The 21,944-nt window shown below is 32.0% G+C and overlaps 1 protein-coding gene across 1 annotated transcript; it reads right to left on the bottom strand.

Moving 5' to 3' along the window:
* Nucleotides 1–1,528: 1,528 nt before the first annotated feature.
* On the bottom strand, nt 1,529–2,988 carry LOC107845933 (non-specific lipid-transfer protein 2). The gene is made up of 2 exons (XM_016690446.2): nt 2,549–2,988; nt 1,529–1,902 (listed from the first exon to the last, which is right to left on the bottom strand). Exons 1-2 carry the CDS (start codon nt 2,881–2,883, stop codon nt 1,893–1,895), a joined length of 345 nt encoding a protein of 114 aa, XP_016545932.1. The 5' UTR covers nt 2,884–2,988; the 3' UTR covers nt 1,529–1,892.
* Between the last annotated feature and the right edge of the window lie 18,956 nt (nt 2,989–21,944).

The following is a 21,944-nucleotide window of genomic DNA, read 5'->3' on the forward strand; positions in this document are numbered from 1 at the left end:
AATTCCTTTAGTTTTCTTTATGTGGGCAAGATGTTTGTAACCAAATGGAGAACTAAATTGAGTAAAAACAGGGGAATTGAAGATATGAATTCATCACAAATCCTTTCTCCGTGTAACTTCCATCATTCCAACTATATATACTTGATATTATTAGCTACTCCATATGTTCACACTTCGGTAGTATCTCTTCAGCTTCACGTAAGTTTTATGGGTTTTTGCTTCAACAATATCTCATAAAACATAGTATGGTCATTTATGCACTGTTGAAATCTTGAAGTTTTGATGAATGACAATATGAATGAAATAAGTTGATATGAGTTAATTCAATACTGAAAACTTCAACTTACTGATCACATGGGGAATAGAACAAGTTGAATTTGATTCAAATACTTTATGATAAGGGAAAACAAGTTGAGTTGAAAAAAAAGTCCTATGTGTGGGAGGAGAAAGATTCTAATAAATTAATATGTGTTGATTTAAAGAATTGTAATTTGACTACAACACCAAGGAGACAAAAGTTGGAATTGAAGAAGGAGTCTCACTTGAAGTAAAATTTTATGCAATGAGAGTTTTGATTAGAGGAAGAGTTTGAAATAAAGAATGATTCTTTGGAGAACTGTGCTTAAATAGAAGATGATTCACGCACTTAAAAAAGCAGAAAAGCTCAATCGACAGATTGACTTCACGAAGTGCTACTCAATCACGGAAGAAACACATTGAAGAACTCGATTCTCAGTACAAAATCTAGCTAAGAGTTTTAACGTTGATTTTTGAAGTTGTTCATTGTGTTTGAGCTATTTATATAATATTAGTTTCAGTGTGTTATAAACTAAATTAGGAGCTAGTCTTCGAGTTGGAGAAAACTCAGAAACTTTGGGAACACATACCAAACTTAGAGACTTTGAGAACACATACCTTGGGAGGTGTGTAGTTAGAAATTAAAGTTTATAATTTCTAGTTGTTGAGTTATAGAGATTAGAGTTTATAATTCCTAGTTTTTGAGTTGGAATTAGAGTTTATAATTCTTACAAAAGTTTTGTAATCAGTCGTTGTTGAGGCTCAAAGTTTTTTTGTGAAATTAGGGTTAAATCCTATAAAAGTGGTTGGAATTAGAGTTTATAATTCTTACAAGAGTTTTTACAAGAGTTTTGTAATCAGCCGTTGTTGAGGCTCAAAGTTTTTTTGTAAAGTTAGGGTTAAATCCTATAAAAGTGCAGGTCGTGATTTTTTACACTGTTTGAGCCAGATATTTTTCACGTAAAAATTATTGTATTCTTTACTTTTTGTTTACTACTTCCTTGAAACACGTCAAACAACACATTCCTTCAATAAGCAAAAGTTAGGCGAAAATAAGAAAATCAGTACGGCACGAATTCTTAACATGCACCCTTCAGTGTAATTCTAAATTCCAACGTTAATATCTTCTCTTTTGTAAGATTGCCAATTTAAAATTTGTGTAATCACTTATCTAACACCTGCTTGATATTGTGTAAATAACATAAGATCTTACGAATAATATTCAAGCCAATTGAAAAAGAAGAGAATAAAGTGAAAGAAATCGTGGAGACATTGAACTAACGGGTTCTCTGCCCCTGCATGGATAGAGCGACAGAGGTTCTTTTGAAAATTCAAGTGGCCTGAAAATTCAAGAGAAGGTCACGACGCTGAGATGATAGAACATCTATTATCAAAATTGGGTTGCAATACAACCACAACTAACCACCAAAGTTTCAATAAAAGCTCGACGACTATGACTCCAAAAGACAAATAAAAGAGATAGAGACAACTGATAAAACATAGAATATAATGGATCGATATGCAGGATCACACTTCATCCATGCATCTTATTCTTCTCCACATCTTGATATTAAATTGTGATGACTGTATCAGCCTTACTGAACCCTGCATTGCCACATTAAACCAACATTAACCGATTATCTTCTCACATAGACAGCACATGAAGTTGCTACTGTTGGTGTAACAATTGATAGTATGCGAATATGCTTCTTTTCGTAACACGTTAGATCATATAATATATACGACTAGCTATATGCGGTAGAAATGTGTCGATATGTATCCCAAAATAGCCCTCTATTAAAATACGGTAATAGTATAAAATTATGATATTCTTTCTCCATCCGTTTAAAAAACAATAATACTTTTCTTTTTAATTCGTTTAAAAAAAATAATCCTTTCTTTTTCTAAAAATACTTTAATTTCAACTCTTTCTTTTTCTGAAAACACTTTAATTTCAACTTTCGTAGTACATTTGACAAAACTTTAATTTAAGATTTTTTTTTATTTTCTTAAACTTTATGTTTTATTTTTTTCCAATATTATTCTTAATATTAAATAACTAAACAAATATATTTACTCAAATTCATACTTTTAATGCATATTAATAGGATTATTTTAATAAAATAAGTCTTTATTAAATAATTTCTTAAGGGTATGCCAAATCAATAAGCGTAAATTAAAATAAAATGGAGGAAGTACTATTAATGTACAAAACATAGTAGATCTAGCGGTAAGAAGGAAAATAACGTACTTGGAGCAGTCAGTGGAGGGGCTGATTTTGTAAGGGATGTTGACGCCACAAGCAGCAGGGAGACCAGCAGCTTTGGCCGCATCAATGCCCTTAATAGCATTAGCGGCTGATTTCAGGCAAGTACAGGCTGTCTTCCGGTCCGCTGGAGTCTTGGCTGCACCCAACAGACCCTTAATACCAACACAGCAGCCTCCGAGAGGGCCACGACCCGTCAAATAAGGGAGGCAAGGAGCCACGCCACTTGTGACCTGACTGCATGTCAGTGCCTCTGCATGGGGTGCAACCACCATCATGCAAAAAAGCACGAAGCATGCAATCTTGCCAACCTTGTTCATTGTTATATAAACTAAGAAAGATAAAACAATAAAGAGGAGGAGAGTAGTGGATTGAGGATACCACAAATGTTTTGCTTGAGTGTTGGGTGAAAAAACTGCTGAGACTTAAAGGGTATTTATAGAGAGGAAATTGGGACTAAATTAATGGAGGAATGAGAAATCCAATTGATAGTGTATTAGGGAGGTGTCCACTGGCTATAAAGTCAGATTTAGGGTGCGAACCGAATGGAGAAATGTTTTCTAGTTTTATTCTACTGCTAAAGTTAAAGAAGGAAAAAAAAAAAAGTTCGGATGGTAAAAATTTTGAAAAACAATTTCCATACAAATCATAAAATAACTTTTCTACCGGAACTAGAGAAAACAAATTTCATAAATTACATTTTATATTGCTTCTTCAACACACCTCATGTTTTACTCTCACACCTTATTGTAGCCCCACTCCTGCTAACTCCATCCACCAAAATATTTGTGCCTCTGCATTATATACTTGCTCCGTTTCAAAAAAAATAATCTTTTTTGACTTGATATAAAATTTAAGAAAATAAAAATAATTTTTAAATTTTATAGTGTTAAATTAAAGTTATGTCAAATATACCAAAATATTTTTTAATTCTATAGTATTAAACATATCATGTGGAAAACTGAAATTAAAATATTACCAAAAAATGAAAGAAGACATTTTTTTTGAAACTGAATAAAAAAAAAAGTAGATCATTCTTTTTGAAACGGAGGAAGTATTAAGCATATTTTAAAGATATTTTTTTTAGCTTAACTAAAGTTTTTCCTTTCTTTTTAATCTAGCCAACTTAATTTTAGTAAATTGTTTGTGAATTATCTCTGTTCATTAATATTGCAGTGGTAAATCTGTGTTCACTCTTGCTTTCTGATATACTTCCTCTTCTTTTTATTTGTTTTAGGTTGACTTTAAATTTTATTTAAGAAATTATTTATTAAGAATTTATTTTATTAAATTAATTTTATTAATTATATTTTAAAAATTAAATTTAACTATTAATATTTTTATGTAACTACTTAATAATGAAGATAATATTTGATCCAAATCTATTTTAATCTAAAATGAATTAGTAAAAATAATACTTTCTCCGTTTTATGTTAGTTGACCTTCTTTCTAAAAATATTTATTTCAATTTAATTGTCCAAGTTCTAAAATTAAGAGTATTTTATACATATGTTTCCTATTTTATCATTGATGGAAATATTAAACACATCCATGATTTTTAAAATTATTGAATGGTACCTAAATAATCTCAATTTTCAAAATTAAATGATTATTACTAGTTTTAATTATAAATACTCAGTGTTTTAGACGTAATGTATGGGTGGAGTAATATGTACTAAATTTTAATAGTTAATGATTGTATTGATTATTGTACTTTGAAAGGCACACAAGAATAAATATGTAAATACATTTTTATTTATTAATTTCTAAATGAATGTGTTAAGATGCATGTAGTAAAATTTTGTTTTAAACACACATGGCATAATCATGAAAAAACACATGCAAAAAAATTAAAACAAAATAAGATGAAAGTTTTATTTTTAAGAATAAATATTTAAAGCTTGAAAATATATATATATGTATAAAAAGAAGTTAAATAAGATGGAGGATATTTTGATAATTAATTAATTTATTCTTAAAAATTATGCCATGAATATTACATTAAATACAATAAATTAAACACTCAACAAAAAATAATCCCATCATCACTAATCCAAGTATAACTATATTTCCAACCGAACAATCCCTTGGTGTACTTTTTATTTATGTGGCATATCCATTTGTATCAAAATTAATAGTGGATGACCTTTTTTGAAACTTTACAATATTTATATTTTTAAAAATTTAATTTTAAGAACAAATGAAAAAAATTAATTTATTTTATAAATTTATATAAAAATTTGAAAAGTATTTTTAATAGTATGGATAAGTAAAATAGGACGGATTGAGTAGTACTAACTGTGATATTACTTCTTTAATTTATTTTTACTTGTTATATTTTGCTTTAATAAAATTAATTTGATTAATTATAAATTGAATAATATTAATTTAATATTTTAAATAATATTTTTAGTGTTCGAAAATTAAATAAAATATATTATATATATATTTCTCATGTTAATATAATGAAAAAATTTATTTTAAATAGTAATTAAAATTTATAAAATATTGACTCCCAAAAAGTAAATAAAAAAAAACGGAGAGAGCTTTTGAGCAGATGAAACGTCAATCAATGCAACACGCTCTTCTATGGATGCAGCACACTCTTCTATGGATAGAGATTTCTTACTAATGAAATCAATGTAACACACTCTTCTAGGAAAAAGGTCCGTCTCGTATGGAAGGACAAATGTGAAATGGACAAAATTTTCATTTTAAATTATTCATTTTAAATTTTTTAATTTAATTTTTATTTTATTTATTATTTTTTATTAATTAAGAAGACATAATTTTTTTTTTATATTTTACCATTTACAGTAATTATATTTTCTTCAAATTAAAATATAAATTTTATTTAACAAGAATCCTATGATAAATTAATTATATTATTAACTATTTTTTTAATTAATGTGTCAACTCAATCTGAGACGGAAGAGTACTAATCGACTGAGACCGAAGAAATAAATTGCTACAGCAACCTGTGAATATATGACATAATGCTCACACGTCTTATGCACCCACCAATTTTATTTAGGAATAATTTCGTAAAAGCATGTATAGCAAATTTACATTGAAAAAAGAAAGTCCAAAATTTTTATTATAATTTCATAGTTTAAAATTGTTTTGGCTTATAAATAAATTAGTTATTCATGGCCTATGCATAATGCCACATTTAATTAAATATAAAAATAATAATAATTTAATTAAAATTTTAATTTATAGTATATCCTTTTACTGCATAATTAATAAAACATAATGCCACATTAAAGTGAATTATTCATAAATTTTTATTATTACTAAATTTGTCAAAAATTGATAATGAAAAAAATATAAAGAGTAATTTAATTGACTTTCATATTCATAGATATGGTATTTTTATTTTTGTCATACTACTTAAAAAATTATTTTTCTCTATAGGATAAAAAATAATTTTCATTACGTTACCTTAATTAAATAGTATCAATTTAATATAAGTTTTTAATTACGTAAAAATTCAACTATCTTAAATTTAATTTTAAAAAATATTATTAAGACCAACATCATTATATAAAATATATTAATTACAAATTAAGTATAAACGTTAAAAATAAAATATAATATAAATCAGAGGATGTAAAGAGCTAAAAATTCATAAAAATTTGCTACTCCTTCATCTCAATTTAAATGTCTTGCTTCTTTTTTGGTATGTCTCAAAAAGAAAGGTTTTCTTTATATTTAATAAGTTTTTAAAATTTTAGCATTCTACATGGCAAGTATCAGATCATAAGATTTAAAAATTTGATGGAGTTAATAAAAATCAAAGAAAGTAAAGAGCTAAAAAATTCATAAAAATTTGCTATTCCCTCATCTCAATTTTAATGTCTTTACTTCTTTTTTGATATGTCCGCAAAAGAGGAATTTTTTCTATAGTTAGTAAGTTTTTATAATTTTAACATTATACATGAAAAGTTTAAGATCAACAAGATTTAAAAACTACCTATTCCATTCATCTCATATTAGTTGCCCACATCATCATAAATAATAGCCCAAATTATTTGTCAATTTGCAAAACAAAAGAATTTTTTTTTTCTATTTTACCCTTACAATTGAAATTCTTTATGAAGTGTATGTAAATTTATAATTTTTTCAAAAGAAATCATAAAACTACTCTTCTCATTTATGCAAGGGCATGTGAAGAAGAAAGTGAATAACGAATATAAGATAGAAGGAGTGTACCTTTAATTTAAAACCATAAAATTTTAATTGAATTGGAAAGAGTACAATGTCAAAGACTCAAAATACACCAATCATAAATTTTCATGTAAAAATAATTTTTTTTTTCAAAAAAAGAATTGAGATTACAAAAAAAATAAAATGATAATAATAAGGAAAGTCAAAATAAAGAAATGATTGTAAAAGAGGAAAAAAAAAAGACAAAAAAAGTCGCATGAAAGGATAAAATTTTTTGTGAGAACTACATAAACTTGGTATCCTGTTTATATATAAGTATAAAATTAATCTTTTCTGACAATTACTCTTCCTTTTTCTCAATTCTTTCTATTCTTCTCTTCTTTCATTAATTTTTTTTTATATAAATAAAAGATATGGGTAGAATTTTATTCATCGACGACAATTGAAAATCGTAAGCATTAAATTTATAATATTTATCTCAATTTGCTTCTTTATTGTTTAATTTTTTTGATTGATCTATTTTTTAACTACTCCATATTACATTAAATAGGGTAGAATTGGTTCAATTATTGTTGAAACTTAAAGCTTTAAAATTTAAAAATATTTTTTTTGTAAATAAGCTTTGTTTTGAGTGAGTACAGTTATCAAAGATCACTTATATATTGAGGAGCTCAAATCTAAAAATTTGGATGATTTGGTGTAGTTTTGAGGCGTTTTGAGATGAATTTGGTGGTTGAATTCTAGGAATAAGACGAAGTCCATTTTTTTGTATAATGGTGTAGACATTTGTATACTTTACTATATGTTGTTGCATATACAATACAATCTTTTTTATTTTGGTGATTTTCTTCTTCCTTTTGATTTCATACACACTTATACAATGTATATATATTGTTTAAACACTATATATACATATGTACATATGTGTATGATTATGTATATTATTGTATAATTGTACATATACACTCAATGTCGCTCTCCATTCTCAAGTGGAATTCGGCGTGACAACTCTTTTTAGGATTGTTTAAAAGAGAAGAGTCGCTACCTAACGAATTAAGGTGTGTTAAGACACCATTCTAATTAGAATTACTTAATTAGTCTACGTCACCAAAAATCAGATAAAGATTCAAGTTACCTCGAAAGAAAGGTGTTAGGCACCTTTCGAGGTCCATAAATGTGAATTCGGATCGAAATTCTACGTGATAAACAAAGATCAATTATTTTTTGTAATTAATATTAACTAAGTGATGAAAAATATATATATGCAAGACATATAGCTTAATTATTTCTAATTATTAAGTAGCTAAGTGACGAGAAGATGCATAAAATAACAATGAATTAGACAAGCTAGGAGATAGAAGAAACACGATTTATATAGCAAAGATTATTTAAATAATAAAACCTAAATTATTCCAAACAATTAAACATTAAAAGTAAAGAAAGAAAAAGTCATTCCGAAAGGATTGGACAAGGAATTTATTTTAGTCTATTCGGATTAGCATTCAGCTCAATAACGGCTGACAATGTCATATGTTGCATTGCCGAATTCTGGTCGGGACAACTTCCATCATCTTTGACAGTCTACCCAATCCACCTAGTTTGGTTATTAAACTTAGAGGCGTTCTAAAAAAAATGATAAAACTAGTGTTCCTTAAAATGCCTACTCATTCCAACTTAATGTCCAAGAGGCATTGGACTTTCTATTTGAATTTGGGTTTAGACAAAGAAAAGTTAGGCTACCTAATTAGACTCGAGGTTTACGTCAAACAATACAACAAGAAAAGCAATTAACATGTAATAGTCTCATAGAAGGACTCTTGATTAATTAAAAATTGATTAAGTGATAAATATGCTAAAACAATTAACAGTTATTCATTTCATATAATTAAAGCCTATAGGCAGAATACCTATGTGATAAATAATTATTTATTGATGAAAGATAATTGACAATTCACTTTAAAATAATACGTTGCAAAGTCATTAAATATAATTAAATTAGTAGGCATGTCAGAAATTAAGTAAATATATTAGAGATTAGATAAACATGATAAAAACTAATTTTTAATAATTAGTTTAAACATGTTGGAAATTAGTTATTTTTTGACTTTAAACTTATTTATTTTTTTACTTTAAATTAATTTCTAGCATTTTGACTAATTTTCAACATGTCTAAACTAATTATTAGAAATTAATTTTTTTCATGTTTATCTAATCTTTAACATATTTACTTGATTTCGAACATGTCTACTAATTTTAGTATATTTAGTGACTTTGCAACGCATTGTTTTGAAGTGAATTATCAATTATCTTTCATCAATAAATAATTATTTGCCATCTATGTGTCCGGGCTATAGGTTTTGATTATATGAAATGAATAACTGTAAATTGTTTTAGCATGTTTATCACTGTTAATTATTTTAGAATGTTTATCACTTAAACTTTTTATTAATCAAGACGCTTTTTATGAGACCATTATATATTAAGTGCTTTTTTTGTTGTCTTGTTCGACACGGGCTCTGAGTCTAATTAGGCAACCTAGATTTCCTTTGTATAGAGCCAAATTCAAAGTAGAAAGTCAATGCCTCTTGTACATTAAGTTGGGATGGACAGACATTTTAGAAAATGCTAATTTTATCATTTTTTAGAAAGCCTCTAAATTTAATAACTAAACTAGGTGGGTTGGGTAGATAGTCAGAACTGATGAAAGTTGTCCCGAACAGAATTCGACTGTGCGACGTATGATATTGTCACTTGTTAATAAGCGGGGCGCAAATCCAAATAGGTTAAAATATACTCCTTGTCCAAACCCTTCAAATCGGTTTTTTCTTTATTTATTTCAATGTTTAATTATTTGGGATAGTTGAGGTTAAATTATTTAAATAATCTTTGATATAAATCATGTTTCTTTTATCTCCTCGCTTGTCTAATTCATTGTTAGTTTTATGCATCTTCTCATCACTTAGCTACTTAATAATTAGAAATAATTAAGTTACATGTCTTGCCTATTCATATTTTTCATCCCTTAATTAATATTAAGTTACTAATATAATAAACCTTTGTTTATCACGTTGAATCTCCACGTAACATATAAATTTGATTGGAACCCATATTTTTGGACCTTGAAAGGTGCCTAACACCTTCTTTTCTAGGTAACTTGAATTCTTACCTAATTTCTGATGACGTAAACTAATTAATTTGTTCGTAATTAGCTTAGAATAGTTCCCTAATACATCTTAATCGTTACGTGGCGATTTTTCTCTCTTAAACCATCTAAAAAAGAGTTGTCACGTCGAATTCTGCTTTTCACGAAAAAAATGAGATGCGACACCCAATATACAACATTATGCAAAATTATAAGAGGTGTATAGTACACTTATATATAATACTATTCTATATTATACAATAGTATATAAAAAATCAACTTCGTCTTCTTCCTTGATTTCAAGCATCAAATTCATTCAAGAACACCTCAAAAATTGCAAAAAATCACCTAAAACTTAAGATTTAATTTTCTCAATATGTACATGTTCATTTATATCAATACCCACCCAAAGCGAAGCTTATTACAGAATCAATAAAACTTTACTCATTCTTCTTCTTCTTCTTTCTTGAGTATATTCTTAAATTTAACTCAAATATCTCTCATCACTTTAAATTTCAAGGTTTGAGCTCCTATTGAGTTCAATAAGAGATTTATGATTTTTTTTTCATGGATTTTGTTGAATCCCTGAAGCATTTGAGTATGAATGTTGATTTAAGATTTTGATTTTTGGTATTTGGGTGGTTTGGATAAGTGTATAAAGTTTTGGTTTGTTTTTGTTGTTTGATTTGGGTTTGAGGGTTGTGCAATTTAGTTGAATTGCAAGGGTTGGAATTATTTTTTTTTTATAATTTTGTGTGAAACTGGATGAACAGAGAAATAGCTGTTGCTCAAAATTGAGTTTGATGAGAAGTAAAGTGCAAAGATGATTTTTTTTAAGTTGGGTTGTTGAGATTGTTGATGAATACAGACTTAGAAGAGGAAAAATGAAACTAGAAAGGGTGATTTATTGAAATTGGATAATGAAAAGGAGGAATATGATGAAGATAGAGTGATTTATGTTTTGTCACTAAGAAAAATAGTTAAAAGGCAGCAGCTACAGTAGTCGAGGAAACAATTATAATTGGGCCATTTTTGGTAAGAACTTAAAAAACGGAGTACATTTTGTACATGTAACTTTGTTAAATGCACTTTTATGTAATTTTTTCTTTTATTTATGGATAGAGTTTGAAAATTTTGATTCATAAATATAAAATTAATTTATTTTATTTATATCTGTAGGTGGGCTAAAAGCACGATTTATGACTTACCTGTGAGTTATTAGCAAAAGTTTGCAAGACAATAGACAAGCAAAATAAAAATAATTAGAGAAATTAAAAAGCATAAGTTAAAGAGCAAATCTGAGCCACAACATAGGCTGTATAAATGAGAAAAACAAAAAGTGATATGGTCTTAGATGGTGTTAATATAAAGAACAAAGGAGAGAAATAAAATAGAGAAAACTTAGGGTCAAAGATAAATAGATATTTTATTGCATCGGGACAGAGTTGGAAAAAATTAGATAATGCTTTACAATGGTGAATGAATAATTATTTATAGTGTACAAGGTTGGTCTATGATCAATGAGAGAAGGCCACATGAGCCCTATAGTACCATGACTAATGATCGAGTGCCACATCCTGAGATAATATTGGGGGTTTTCTGCATAATATTCCATATTCGGTGTAGACATATCGGGTATCGACCGTACACCAAAGCTTCCTTTCATATTGGTCCCAACTTTTTCTTTTATACATAGTCATTGTGGTTGGTGGTCCTGTCCTTTTATGCACAGTCTAGTAATATAGCTATATATTTTATTGCTTTCTTTTCGTTTAGGACGTAGCAATACCTAGAGGTTTTGTACCATTCCTTGTTTCCGTCTTGTGACCTCGACATGCCTTCGCTCACCTTCATTCGGAGACTGGCCTTCAGCTTTACTGCCGAGATGGCCCACATTTCCATGAGCGGGTCCCAATCTTCTCTTATCTATCACACACTTCTCGAGGTGGGGAACTTAATCACTTAGTAATACGTTGATGGGATACTGCTCATGGCACAGATTATAGCCTTCTTAAAGTGATGTTATAGCCTATGTCTCCATGAAGGATGTCAAATATGGTGGATATTTCCGAACCTCCAGCACTAGTCTCTAGTGTGGCCTCCCTCTAGCTACCTCATTGGTCATATTAAACCTGGACAAAGTCTTGGCCATTGCCGTTATGGCGATGCCTGACTCCATTTGATAAAAAACCCTCTTATTCATGATATTGGTTAAGTTCTTGAGATCTACAAGCACGCGATTCTCGTTGCAACCGCTATATTTAGGGATATTACCAGGGAGTGATTGTGGGTGCCCTCCTGCTGGTCTATATCCTCTTCTCTGAAATCCATTTTGGGGCCATACATATGATTAGGGGTGGGCATAGTATGATATATATCAAATACCATACCGAAACCAAATTTTTTTATACCACAGTACAGATATTATGGTATTTGGTAGGAGTTTTAAATTATTTTGGTATATAGTATGGTATTTGGTATTTATGTAATAAATACCGAAATAGCGTATACTACACCAAAGTTTTTTAATAATATTTAAAATCCATATATATTATATTTAAGATTATTAAATATATTTATTTATCATCCATTATCCCATTGAACATTAAAGTAAATTTTATTCAGAAATAAATTTTTTGGAAGGCTTATTATTTAGTAGTACCATGCTAAAGTTCAAGTAATATAGTTCAAAGTTTGCATCTTGGACTATTCAATTGTAATTGAAATATTATTTTTATGTAATTGATTAACAAAGATAGTTGTTAGCCTGATATGATAGAGATGTTTTCAAAGTTTAAAGTTATAGTTTTTGTATATGAATATATGTAAGTCAAAATAAAATAAAGTATGATTATCGAATTATCATACCGTAAAATACTGAAATCAAATTTAAAAATACCGAACCATACCGAACTAATTTGGTATGGTAATGGTATTGTTATTTTAGATATTGAAAACCGAAGTTACCATACCAAATTTTAAAATACCGTACCGTATCATACCATGTCCACCCCTACACATGATGTAGCCTCTTTAAATAATTGTACAACATTTTCTTCTTCTTTAAGAATGGGATCTTTCCCTCTCATTTCCCATTTTGGGATTTCACCTTACTGCCTGACGCCTTTTATCTTATCTCTCAAAATCATCTTCTCTATAGGTTCCTAAGCCGTTACATGAAGGTGAGAAGATTCACAATAGTCACACAGATATTTATATCACACAGTTCACAAAAAAACAACTCTGTAGGAGTATCAAATTTTTTAAACACTTAAGAACCAACAAAACATGTTAATTTCCCTTAGATTCCTTATTTTCTCCTAATTAAACACAAACCACACATCACATAAATAACGACACAAACATAACCTAAATTTATTAGTTTGAATAGGATACGCAGCCGACGAGAAAAGAAACATAACAAAAAAACCTCGATTGTGGTATACCCCCACCCCTAACTAAAGTCTATGCAATGTCACCTTGCATAACTTCAATATAAAGGCAAGCAATGAAGACATACATGGGATGCTCTTCAAATCTGGCTCGCCCCTATCTAGGTCATCACGTGGCTCAACTAGACGAGGTAATGATGGTGCGCGAATAGAGGAGGGATGCACTGCCATCTCGACATGTCTCCACTCATCAATCGAAATTGACATAATAAAATCATGAGTTTCCCTTTTTAGGGCCTGCTGGTAGTCCATAGTTGCATCTTGTAACTCCTTCTTACGACCTCTCTCAGCCCCAATAACCTAGACCATATTATTATCCATAAAAAGATCAAATACCACAGTCAGAGCTCAGGGTAATGGCTGTATAAAAATTGGAATGACTTGAGGGATGCTCAAAATATGGCTCTCACATAATGATCGGACCTCTGAACACAATGTAGCCATCTCCTCGCGTAGACTCGACAAGTATGGTGCTTTGACCTCACATATCCATGCATTCATATGAGTCTCATAGATGTCTGTATGGGCATGCAACTCTCTAGTATACTTCTCCATGGTTGTTATCCTCCCCCTCTTAAAGCAAGAATAAGAATCCTCTAAAGTAGTCCCAACCCATGGTTAGATTTGACTAAATAACGTGGCTAACTGAGTCTCTATTTAAGTGAGGCACTTAGTCACCTCCTGTTTCCACTCAACCATCTGCTGTAGAAACTCATACGGCACAGTAACATACCAAGTAGCTGTCGGGCGAGGGGGAAAAATGGTAGCCTTGATTGGTGCTAAAGTAGAAGTCGAGGCTAGCGTAGATGCGCCTATAGCCCCCTGTAATGACCTAGGACTACCCTTAGTCGTCACATGGTGCTTACGACCCCGAAAGACCACAAGCTAATCCATAAATGATATCTTCTGTGAGCACTAAATAATAATACTGTAATTTATACAAAAAATATGTTGAAATTCCATAAGGTTCAAAACATCTGAAATACTTATAAAATATAACATCTGTAAAACTGAAAACTATCTGAAAATCTAGTTTGAAAAGCCTCTAACTGAATCTATCTAAAAGTGGAGTTGATGGGATAATCCCCCAAATAACTTTATCTACTGAAAATATGAAATAATAGAATAACCTCAAATAATGAGGAGGACTCACTGCTAAATCTACTGCTACTGGCTGAATCTGAATCTACTATGCGTGGTCGAGAACCTGAGCATTCGAACCTATGATATGAAATATCATAGTGCAGGAAAGTATGCATCGGTATGTGGGAATGTACTCGTATGCTAGATGAGGTAAGGCTGAATGCAAGGGTTCATATGCATGAATAATAACTGACTAAATGGTATAGAATAACTGAACATGAGAGTACATGGATAATCTGAACTACGACAATTACTGAGTATGCAATACTGTGCGTTTATATACATGTTGTAACTGAGTTTTTCTAAAGCTAGGTACTGAATTCTAATAACTGATTAACTAATATCTAAGTTATTGATAACTAAATTACTGGTTCTAAATTGACTGTGTCTGACAGTCCTGATTCTGTAGAACTGAACCTAGTTCCCTACTGAAGACCGAAACTGAAACTAAAACTGTAGGAGGTATCATCTATCTGACATGCCCCAATTTGAGCTAATTGGGGGCCAACCTATAACCCCAGTTAGAAGGGTGCTAATACCGTGCCACGGGTACTAACATTATAAAACCAGGATGCCAAGCCTAATTGATGGGTGACACTTGGGCAGAGCCAAGCCTAATCTGATGGGTGACCCTTGGGAGGTAGTCAAGCCTAGTTTGATGGGTGACTCATCATCCTTTGCTGGCTTTGTAGTTCTGGAGTACAGGGATTGATACTAACGACTCTACCTATCTGATGGGGAAGTTTTCATCCCTGCACTCGCTCGGTGCTATATCCTACTCCTAACTGAAAGACACTGAACTAAGTATACTGAACGGGACTGGACTACAACTAAGTTTAGTGAGTTTTCTTGAGTTATGTAACTGACTGAGGGTACTACTGGTCGTGACATAACTGATACTATTCTATATCTGACACTGGCTCTAGGTAAACAACTAATTTGTCGGGTATTAAATACCCCTAGGACTCGATAGCATGAAAAGTAAAGCAAAGCATAATCTTGAATAACATAACAATGTTCACTTGGTCATAATTCACTCATAAAGACATTTTATCAAAAACTTGTAATGCATTAACTTGTACATGATTAAGATTTCATAATAACATCTCATGATTCCTCTATCTGCTTCACATAGGCATTTTAGAAAATACTTGGGGAGCATGTGTATTTCACATGATAATGGTCATCACATAAACATCATGAATACAATAATTAATTATAAATTCAAGGGTTTAGCATGTAATTCATATAATTCCCCCAAAATACTATTTTATTTTTCATGAATCTTATCATAATCATGGATTGCAAACCAAATTAATATTATAGATGCATTAATCACTTTGTAGGTTCAAGGGTTTATCAAGATAATCATATATTCATCACACATGTTATTTAATTTCATGAAACTTGCATTTAAATCATGGATTGGAACCCAACTAATATCATGAACATAAATTCAATCTAAATCAAATATGGAAATCATAAATCTGAGATCTTGTAGGTTTAAAAAGGGATTTTTGGACTCTATGGGTGAAAGAAACCCATAGATGAACATCTAACATACCTTAATTTGTGAGATTCCTGAAGTTCTTGAAGGATTTCTTGGGCTTGACCTTGATTTCTTGAACTAGGGTTTCTGCCTCTTCAAAGAGAATGATTTTGTTCTTGAGATAAAGTGAGGAAAAATGACATAATAGGGTATTTAAGGCATAATTTTGTGTTTAAAAGCTGATCTGGGTCATGGAAAAAGACCCTATTGCCCCTAGAAAGTTTTTAATTTTCGTCACTGAAAACATGAGTTGGAAACCTGGCACGATGAGGCGCTATCGCGCCATGTCTCTCGAAACTGATGATTGGGAACTGGGCTGATGGTGCGATGCGATGCCATCACGGTGCCTCACTAGTTGCGAATTTTCCCTTTGGCGCGATGCGCCATGATTGCGGAGTCACACTAGAAAGTGACAATTAGGCAAAATGATGGTGGGTTATGCGGTGGTATCGTGTTATATCACTGAAAAATGGCAAATGCCATTTGGACTGCCTCCACGATGCGCTAGAGTACCAGGTGGTACACTGTCTTACTAAAATGGCCCTAAATCTTCGTCCGGGTGTCAGATTTGGGCGAATTTGGTATCGATGGAAAACTTATTCAATTTTCCACATTATTAAAAGCTAAAATCTTGAAAATTACACATGTATAAAAGTGTATTCATATTTAAAGAAAGTCTTTGACATTTTTGGGATGAATTTAAGCTAGGTAAAAGTATGGGGTGTTACACCCCATCACCACCTGTGGTAGTAATGTACTCAGATCTCTAACTGACTGAGTGTAATCTATGCTCACACTCAGTCTCAATAAGCTCGGTTAAACTAAAAGGCCCCTTAAGTAGGTCATACCAGAAGATGACGATGGTTATGCTCTATGTGCAAGGATCGGGTTGGTCGCATCCTTAATCAAATAAATATCTTCCATGTGGGTTACCTTGATCCGCAAATCCATTTTTGGAATAGACAGCACACCTAATTCATTGCACAGTTCTTGTGTCAAACATGAGAAATGAAAGGTGGTAGTCTCACTAAATGCTCTCATGTGGATCTCAGAATGGATCTATTTAGTAAAACTAATGTCATACCCAGCAATCAAGTTGGCAATCAAAGCTGCTCTGTCCTAGGAGATTATGTTGTCTACATATGTCAAACTTAATCTATCTTATACCACAACCTACCAAAACTTCATCGCAAAGTTCAGCGATGCCTTCTTGATCTCTCTTTTTTCCTCAACCCACAGGGCATTAGTTCCAAACTCTTTTATTTGTGTGGCTATCCATCTAACTAAACCCACTCTAAGTTAACTGTATCCCTCATAGTTTGCCTACTCCGTGCAATCCTTATACGATAATTGAACTCAACTATCATGGCTAACTCCACATAATCTAATCAAATAACACACAGTGGACTGTCACCTCAGAAATATCAACTCTAACCCCCTGACCAAAGTATGGGTCAGCTGGGTCTTCTAAACTACTCTACCCTTGATTGGGGTAACCTAGTATATCATAAATATGTACGATGAATAATTTCCCAAACAAGAGTTGGGTTGTATAAACTAAAATGCTGGGTAATCTATCCCAGTCAATATCTCTCAAAAGAATCCTACCGGTATGGAGCTCCTACTAACCCGTCAAGTCTATCCTGACCTTTCCCTTTATACTGCATCGTGGTTAACCCTGCTCCGTGATAAAACTATCTCTATCCTAAAGTTATTAAATGCCCTCCATGCACTATTTCAGAGGAATTTTAGCTATAGGTACTACAAAAACATCTGTGAAGTCGGACTCCAATGCAACAGGTGTTAAAGCAGTAGCCTAAGTACCCTAAAAAGTGGCTTGGGTACCCTGAGACAAAGATGACAATATCTCCTGTAGAACCTCAGCCACATCAGTACCCTCATCAGATCGGGCATATCTGAGCTTGATATAGACTAACTCTCAACTGATTCAAATGCAGAATCTGACCCCTTCTCACTAGGAATAAACTTTATTCTTCTCCTTGTCCAAACCTAAACCCAACCCTGACTCGACCTCCTCATCTGAAGCAATATCTGACTCATACTCTTTCTCAATATATTGGGGAGAGGGTGGTGGTGAACTAATATCAGAATTCATCTGGGGCCTAGTTCGGATAAAGCGTGCTGGTGAAGCCTGTACCCCAGCCTGTTGTGCCTTTGGGGCTTATAGAGGTGTAGGCTGAGTGCACAACTTAGCAACAACTATTGCAGGTACAACCTATCTCTATGATTAACCATGAGTCTATCTTGGGACAAATGGTGATGCTCCTCAATGGAACCACTCCATTTAGAAGACTCATCTATAACCTAGACTGAACTTCCTTCTTTCGAGTAGCTTTTGGTGCCATAGAACCTAAAAAAGTAGTTGTTAGTGATTGAAACACCATAATGGAACAATTTTTTTTAAAAAAAAATTGATGACCCAAGGTAGGGGCTACCTATGACCCTTATCTACGGGCCGTAAGTAGTACTCATGAAAGTCGTAGGTACCCTTGTAAGTACCAAACGAAGCCCTGAAGCTTAAGGACTTTAAGTCTGGTACCTATGAGGCTACCTATGGGCCTGTAGGTTCTATTTTCGAGGATCGTAAGTAGCTACATAAGTGCTCCTCTAAGAGCAAGTAAGATTTTAATAAAAAAATCATCCTACACAGATATAATTTTAATTTTTAGACCCAATTTGTTCACCAATATGCAACAAGTTAATTTCCACAGGTGTTGCAGATATCTTTCAGGATTTACATTCATTATTCAACTTTTACTTTATGTGATCACAGGTTTTCCAAACAAAAATCATGCCACAAATTCAATTTTATCCAATTTAGGCTCCACAATTTTCAAGAATCATGAGTCGAGGCTATTTCAAGAACTAGATCAAGTTAAATAATGAAGAACATGTTTTTACTAAGATGGAGCCAAGAATTATTATCTGTATTCGAAGAGTCTTAGAAGTAGGAGAGGAACAATATGAGTTTAGCCCTAATTTGAGAGTCTTACATACAAGTGTAGTGAGACCAAGTGGAGATTGCCCTTTTTTAGTTAAGAAAGAAAGTTGGAGAGTTTGAAATTAAGTAGGAGTTTTAAATTTTGGAAGAAGTAAGGCACTGTGAGGTAGGGTTAAGGGTTATATGGAAAGGGTAGGGTTGGATTGGGTCGGGTAACATGATTCCCAAATAATGCTAACATGATGCCCATTCACCTTAAATGAGGCATCTCCGTCTCATTTTAACTCACTTGCACCATGCAGAAATATCTAACCATGGTGAATGGTCTAAACCATCTAGACTTCAACTTGCTAGGTAACAAGCCAAGTCTCAAATTATACAACTAAACTATATCACAGGTTTAGAATACTTTTTTCTTAATTTTTTCTCATGGTGCAGCTTCATCTTCTCCTTGTACAAAGAAAAACTCTAGTAAGAACGAAGGTGGAATTCAAGAAACTTATTCATCTTACTCATCCTCAAATTTATGGTATCAATCCAATCAAAATTTAGCTTTTTGAATGCCTATAGTGCCTTCTGCTCAAGTTCAACAGACAAGAGGCATGCTTTGCCTTACACAAGTTCATATGGAGAGGCACCTATGGGGTTTTTATAAGTTGTACAATAGGCCAAAAATACATCATCTAGATTCTTGACCAATCAATCCAATCGACATTCACAGTCTTTGCCAATATGTACTTGATCTCTTGATTGGAGACCTCAACCTACCCTCTTGTCCGCAAATGGTAAGGTGTTTCCACTTTATGTTTCACATCATATTTTTTTAGCATGACTTTAAATAGATGATTTTAGAAGTGAGACCCACTGATATCTCCTAAAATTACCTCCTTAGAAGTATAAAGATGTCGTTGTTAAAATATAGTAACCTAACTAGGTTGGGGTCGAACCCACAGGAAATACGTGGAACTATCTCTCAAACTTGCTGAAATTAATGGGCAGTACAAAAAGGTAAATGGGGGGATTTGCCAAAAATTAACAAGAATGGGATGCTTTTGGTTGTAAGCAATCTAAGACAAACACTAGGCTTGTGTTCCCCCAGGCTTCTAACTCCGTAGATTTATCTTGCACTGTTGAACTTTTTTAATACCTTGCATGTAGAATCTAACAAGTTATGTATTACCAACAACCTCTTGAATCACTTTGGTGAATTTCACTCATCTCCTCTTGGTGTTAGAGTGTCACTTTACTAAATCTTACCTTGGACCCCAGTTTCAACTTTCTCCTCTCAATCTCAATTTGATTAGATGAACGTAACTATCTTAAGTAGATAAAGATGATAAGATTATTTCAACAATTAACTTCAAATCATTGGTATGATTTTCTTTACCCAATCTCTACCTCCCTTTTATGTTCGAAGTAAATACAAGTGGGATCTTAATATTGGGCACCACTAAGAAATCAATTAAATCAAATAAAACCACAATACATGCAAGAATATTTATCTAGAATGACTTGGCACTTTCTCTATTTCGTTAATTTGCCAGGGTTCCTACAACCCTGGCTAAGGGAATTAACCTCTCATAGTTGCTAGATAATCTGTGGAATTCGTTGACAAAATCATAGAACCAATCTCACAATAATGAAATAAAAAAACCCAAAGTCTCAAATCAAATAATAAACCAAAAACTAAGAACATAAGAATCCCAAGATCAAAAATCGAATCTTGAAATCAAATAGTGTTTGCAAGAGTATATGGTCTGCAAAATTGCCCCCAAAGGGCATAAACTAGCCTATCTCCCACACCTTACAAAAAATATCAAAAGGGTATTTATAGATTACATAGAAACCATAGAAATCAAATCCTAAATAAAATAGAACAACTTGAGTTGGTGGCCACCTATGGAGCCACTTACGGGCTGTAGGTGGCACCGACGTGCCTTAGGTGGTCCCACATAGGTATCAGACCGCATTTGGAGCTTTAATCTCTCTAAAACTTCAACTATGGCACCTACGATCTCTCATCTACGGGCTACTAGGTGGCCAAAAATTTTATCTTTCAGTTCGTTTTCTTCTAATTAGCTTCCAACACCTAGTTTTCTGCAAAAATCACTCCAAAAACACATCAAATCCAACAAAAAATCCTTAAGTACATGCATATTCTCCAAGTTTAAGAATCGTAAGTGCCATAATACCATGGCACATCAAGACCCTCAACTATGTTTTTCTACTAAGTTTCAGGGATGGCGGTATAAAAATAAGGGAACCAACAATAGATGTGACATATTGCAACTTTTGGCTCATAAATGAGGAATGTAGTTTCTTGATTTAGGCATAACAAATTCAAGAACATAGACATATTCTTCCTCCTTTTCACACTCTTCCATAGGCAAACAACTTGATTAATATCTTACCATCCAATCATAATGTGGAAAAATGCTTCAAGTGAGGTCCAATACATCCCAACTTATGAATTGTATTTTTATTTACATCCCCACATAACTCTAATGTTCTCTTTTGAATAGTGACAATATCCACAAAAGTCTGATCAAGTGTTTACTCCTCCAATTTTAGCTTCTCAATTTGTTTGGTCTATAAGAGTATCTTCAGCCTCACACAACTCATTACTAAATTGTAGGGCGTTACACGTATCAACCTTTGCATTCAATTCTACTTGTAAGTTATGAATATCAAAACCAAACCTATCAATCTTTTGACTTAATTCCTCTTTTAATTTTTCAAGGAGTATCAATGCTACTAGCATGCTCTCATTATGCTATAACAATATATCAATCACACATCTGCAATAATGTACTATATCAAAAGGGCAAGGATTAATAAATAAGGAGTCATATCACTCCACACTTCCTCTTGTAAATAGGTCATATCAAGAAGAGTAGCCAAATATATACAAAAATAAAACCCAAAAACTTTAACAATTCACAACTGTATTCCCCAAAAATGGT

The sequence above is a fragment of the Capsicum annuum genome, chromosome 10 (assembly GCF_002878395.1).
Source record: "Capsicum annuum cultivar UCD-10X-F1 chromosome 10, UCD10Xv1.1, whole genome shotgun sequence".
In the NCBI taxonomy this organism is placed as follows: domain Eukaryota; kingdom Viridiplantae; phylum Streptophyta; class Magnoliopsida; order Solanales; family Solanaceae; genus Capsicum; species Capsicum annuum.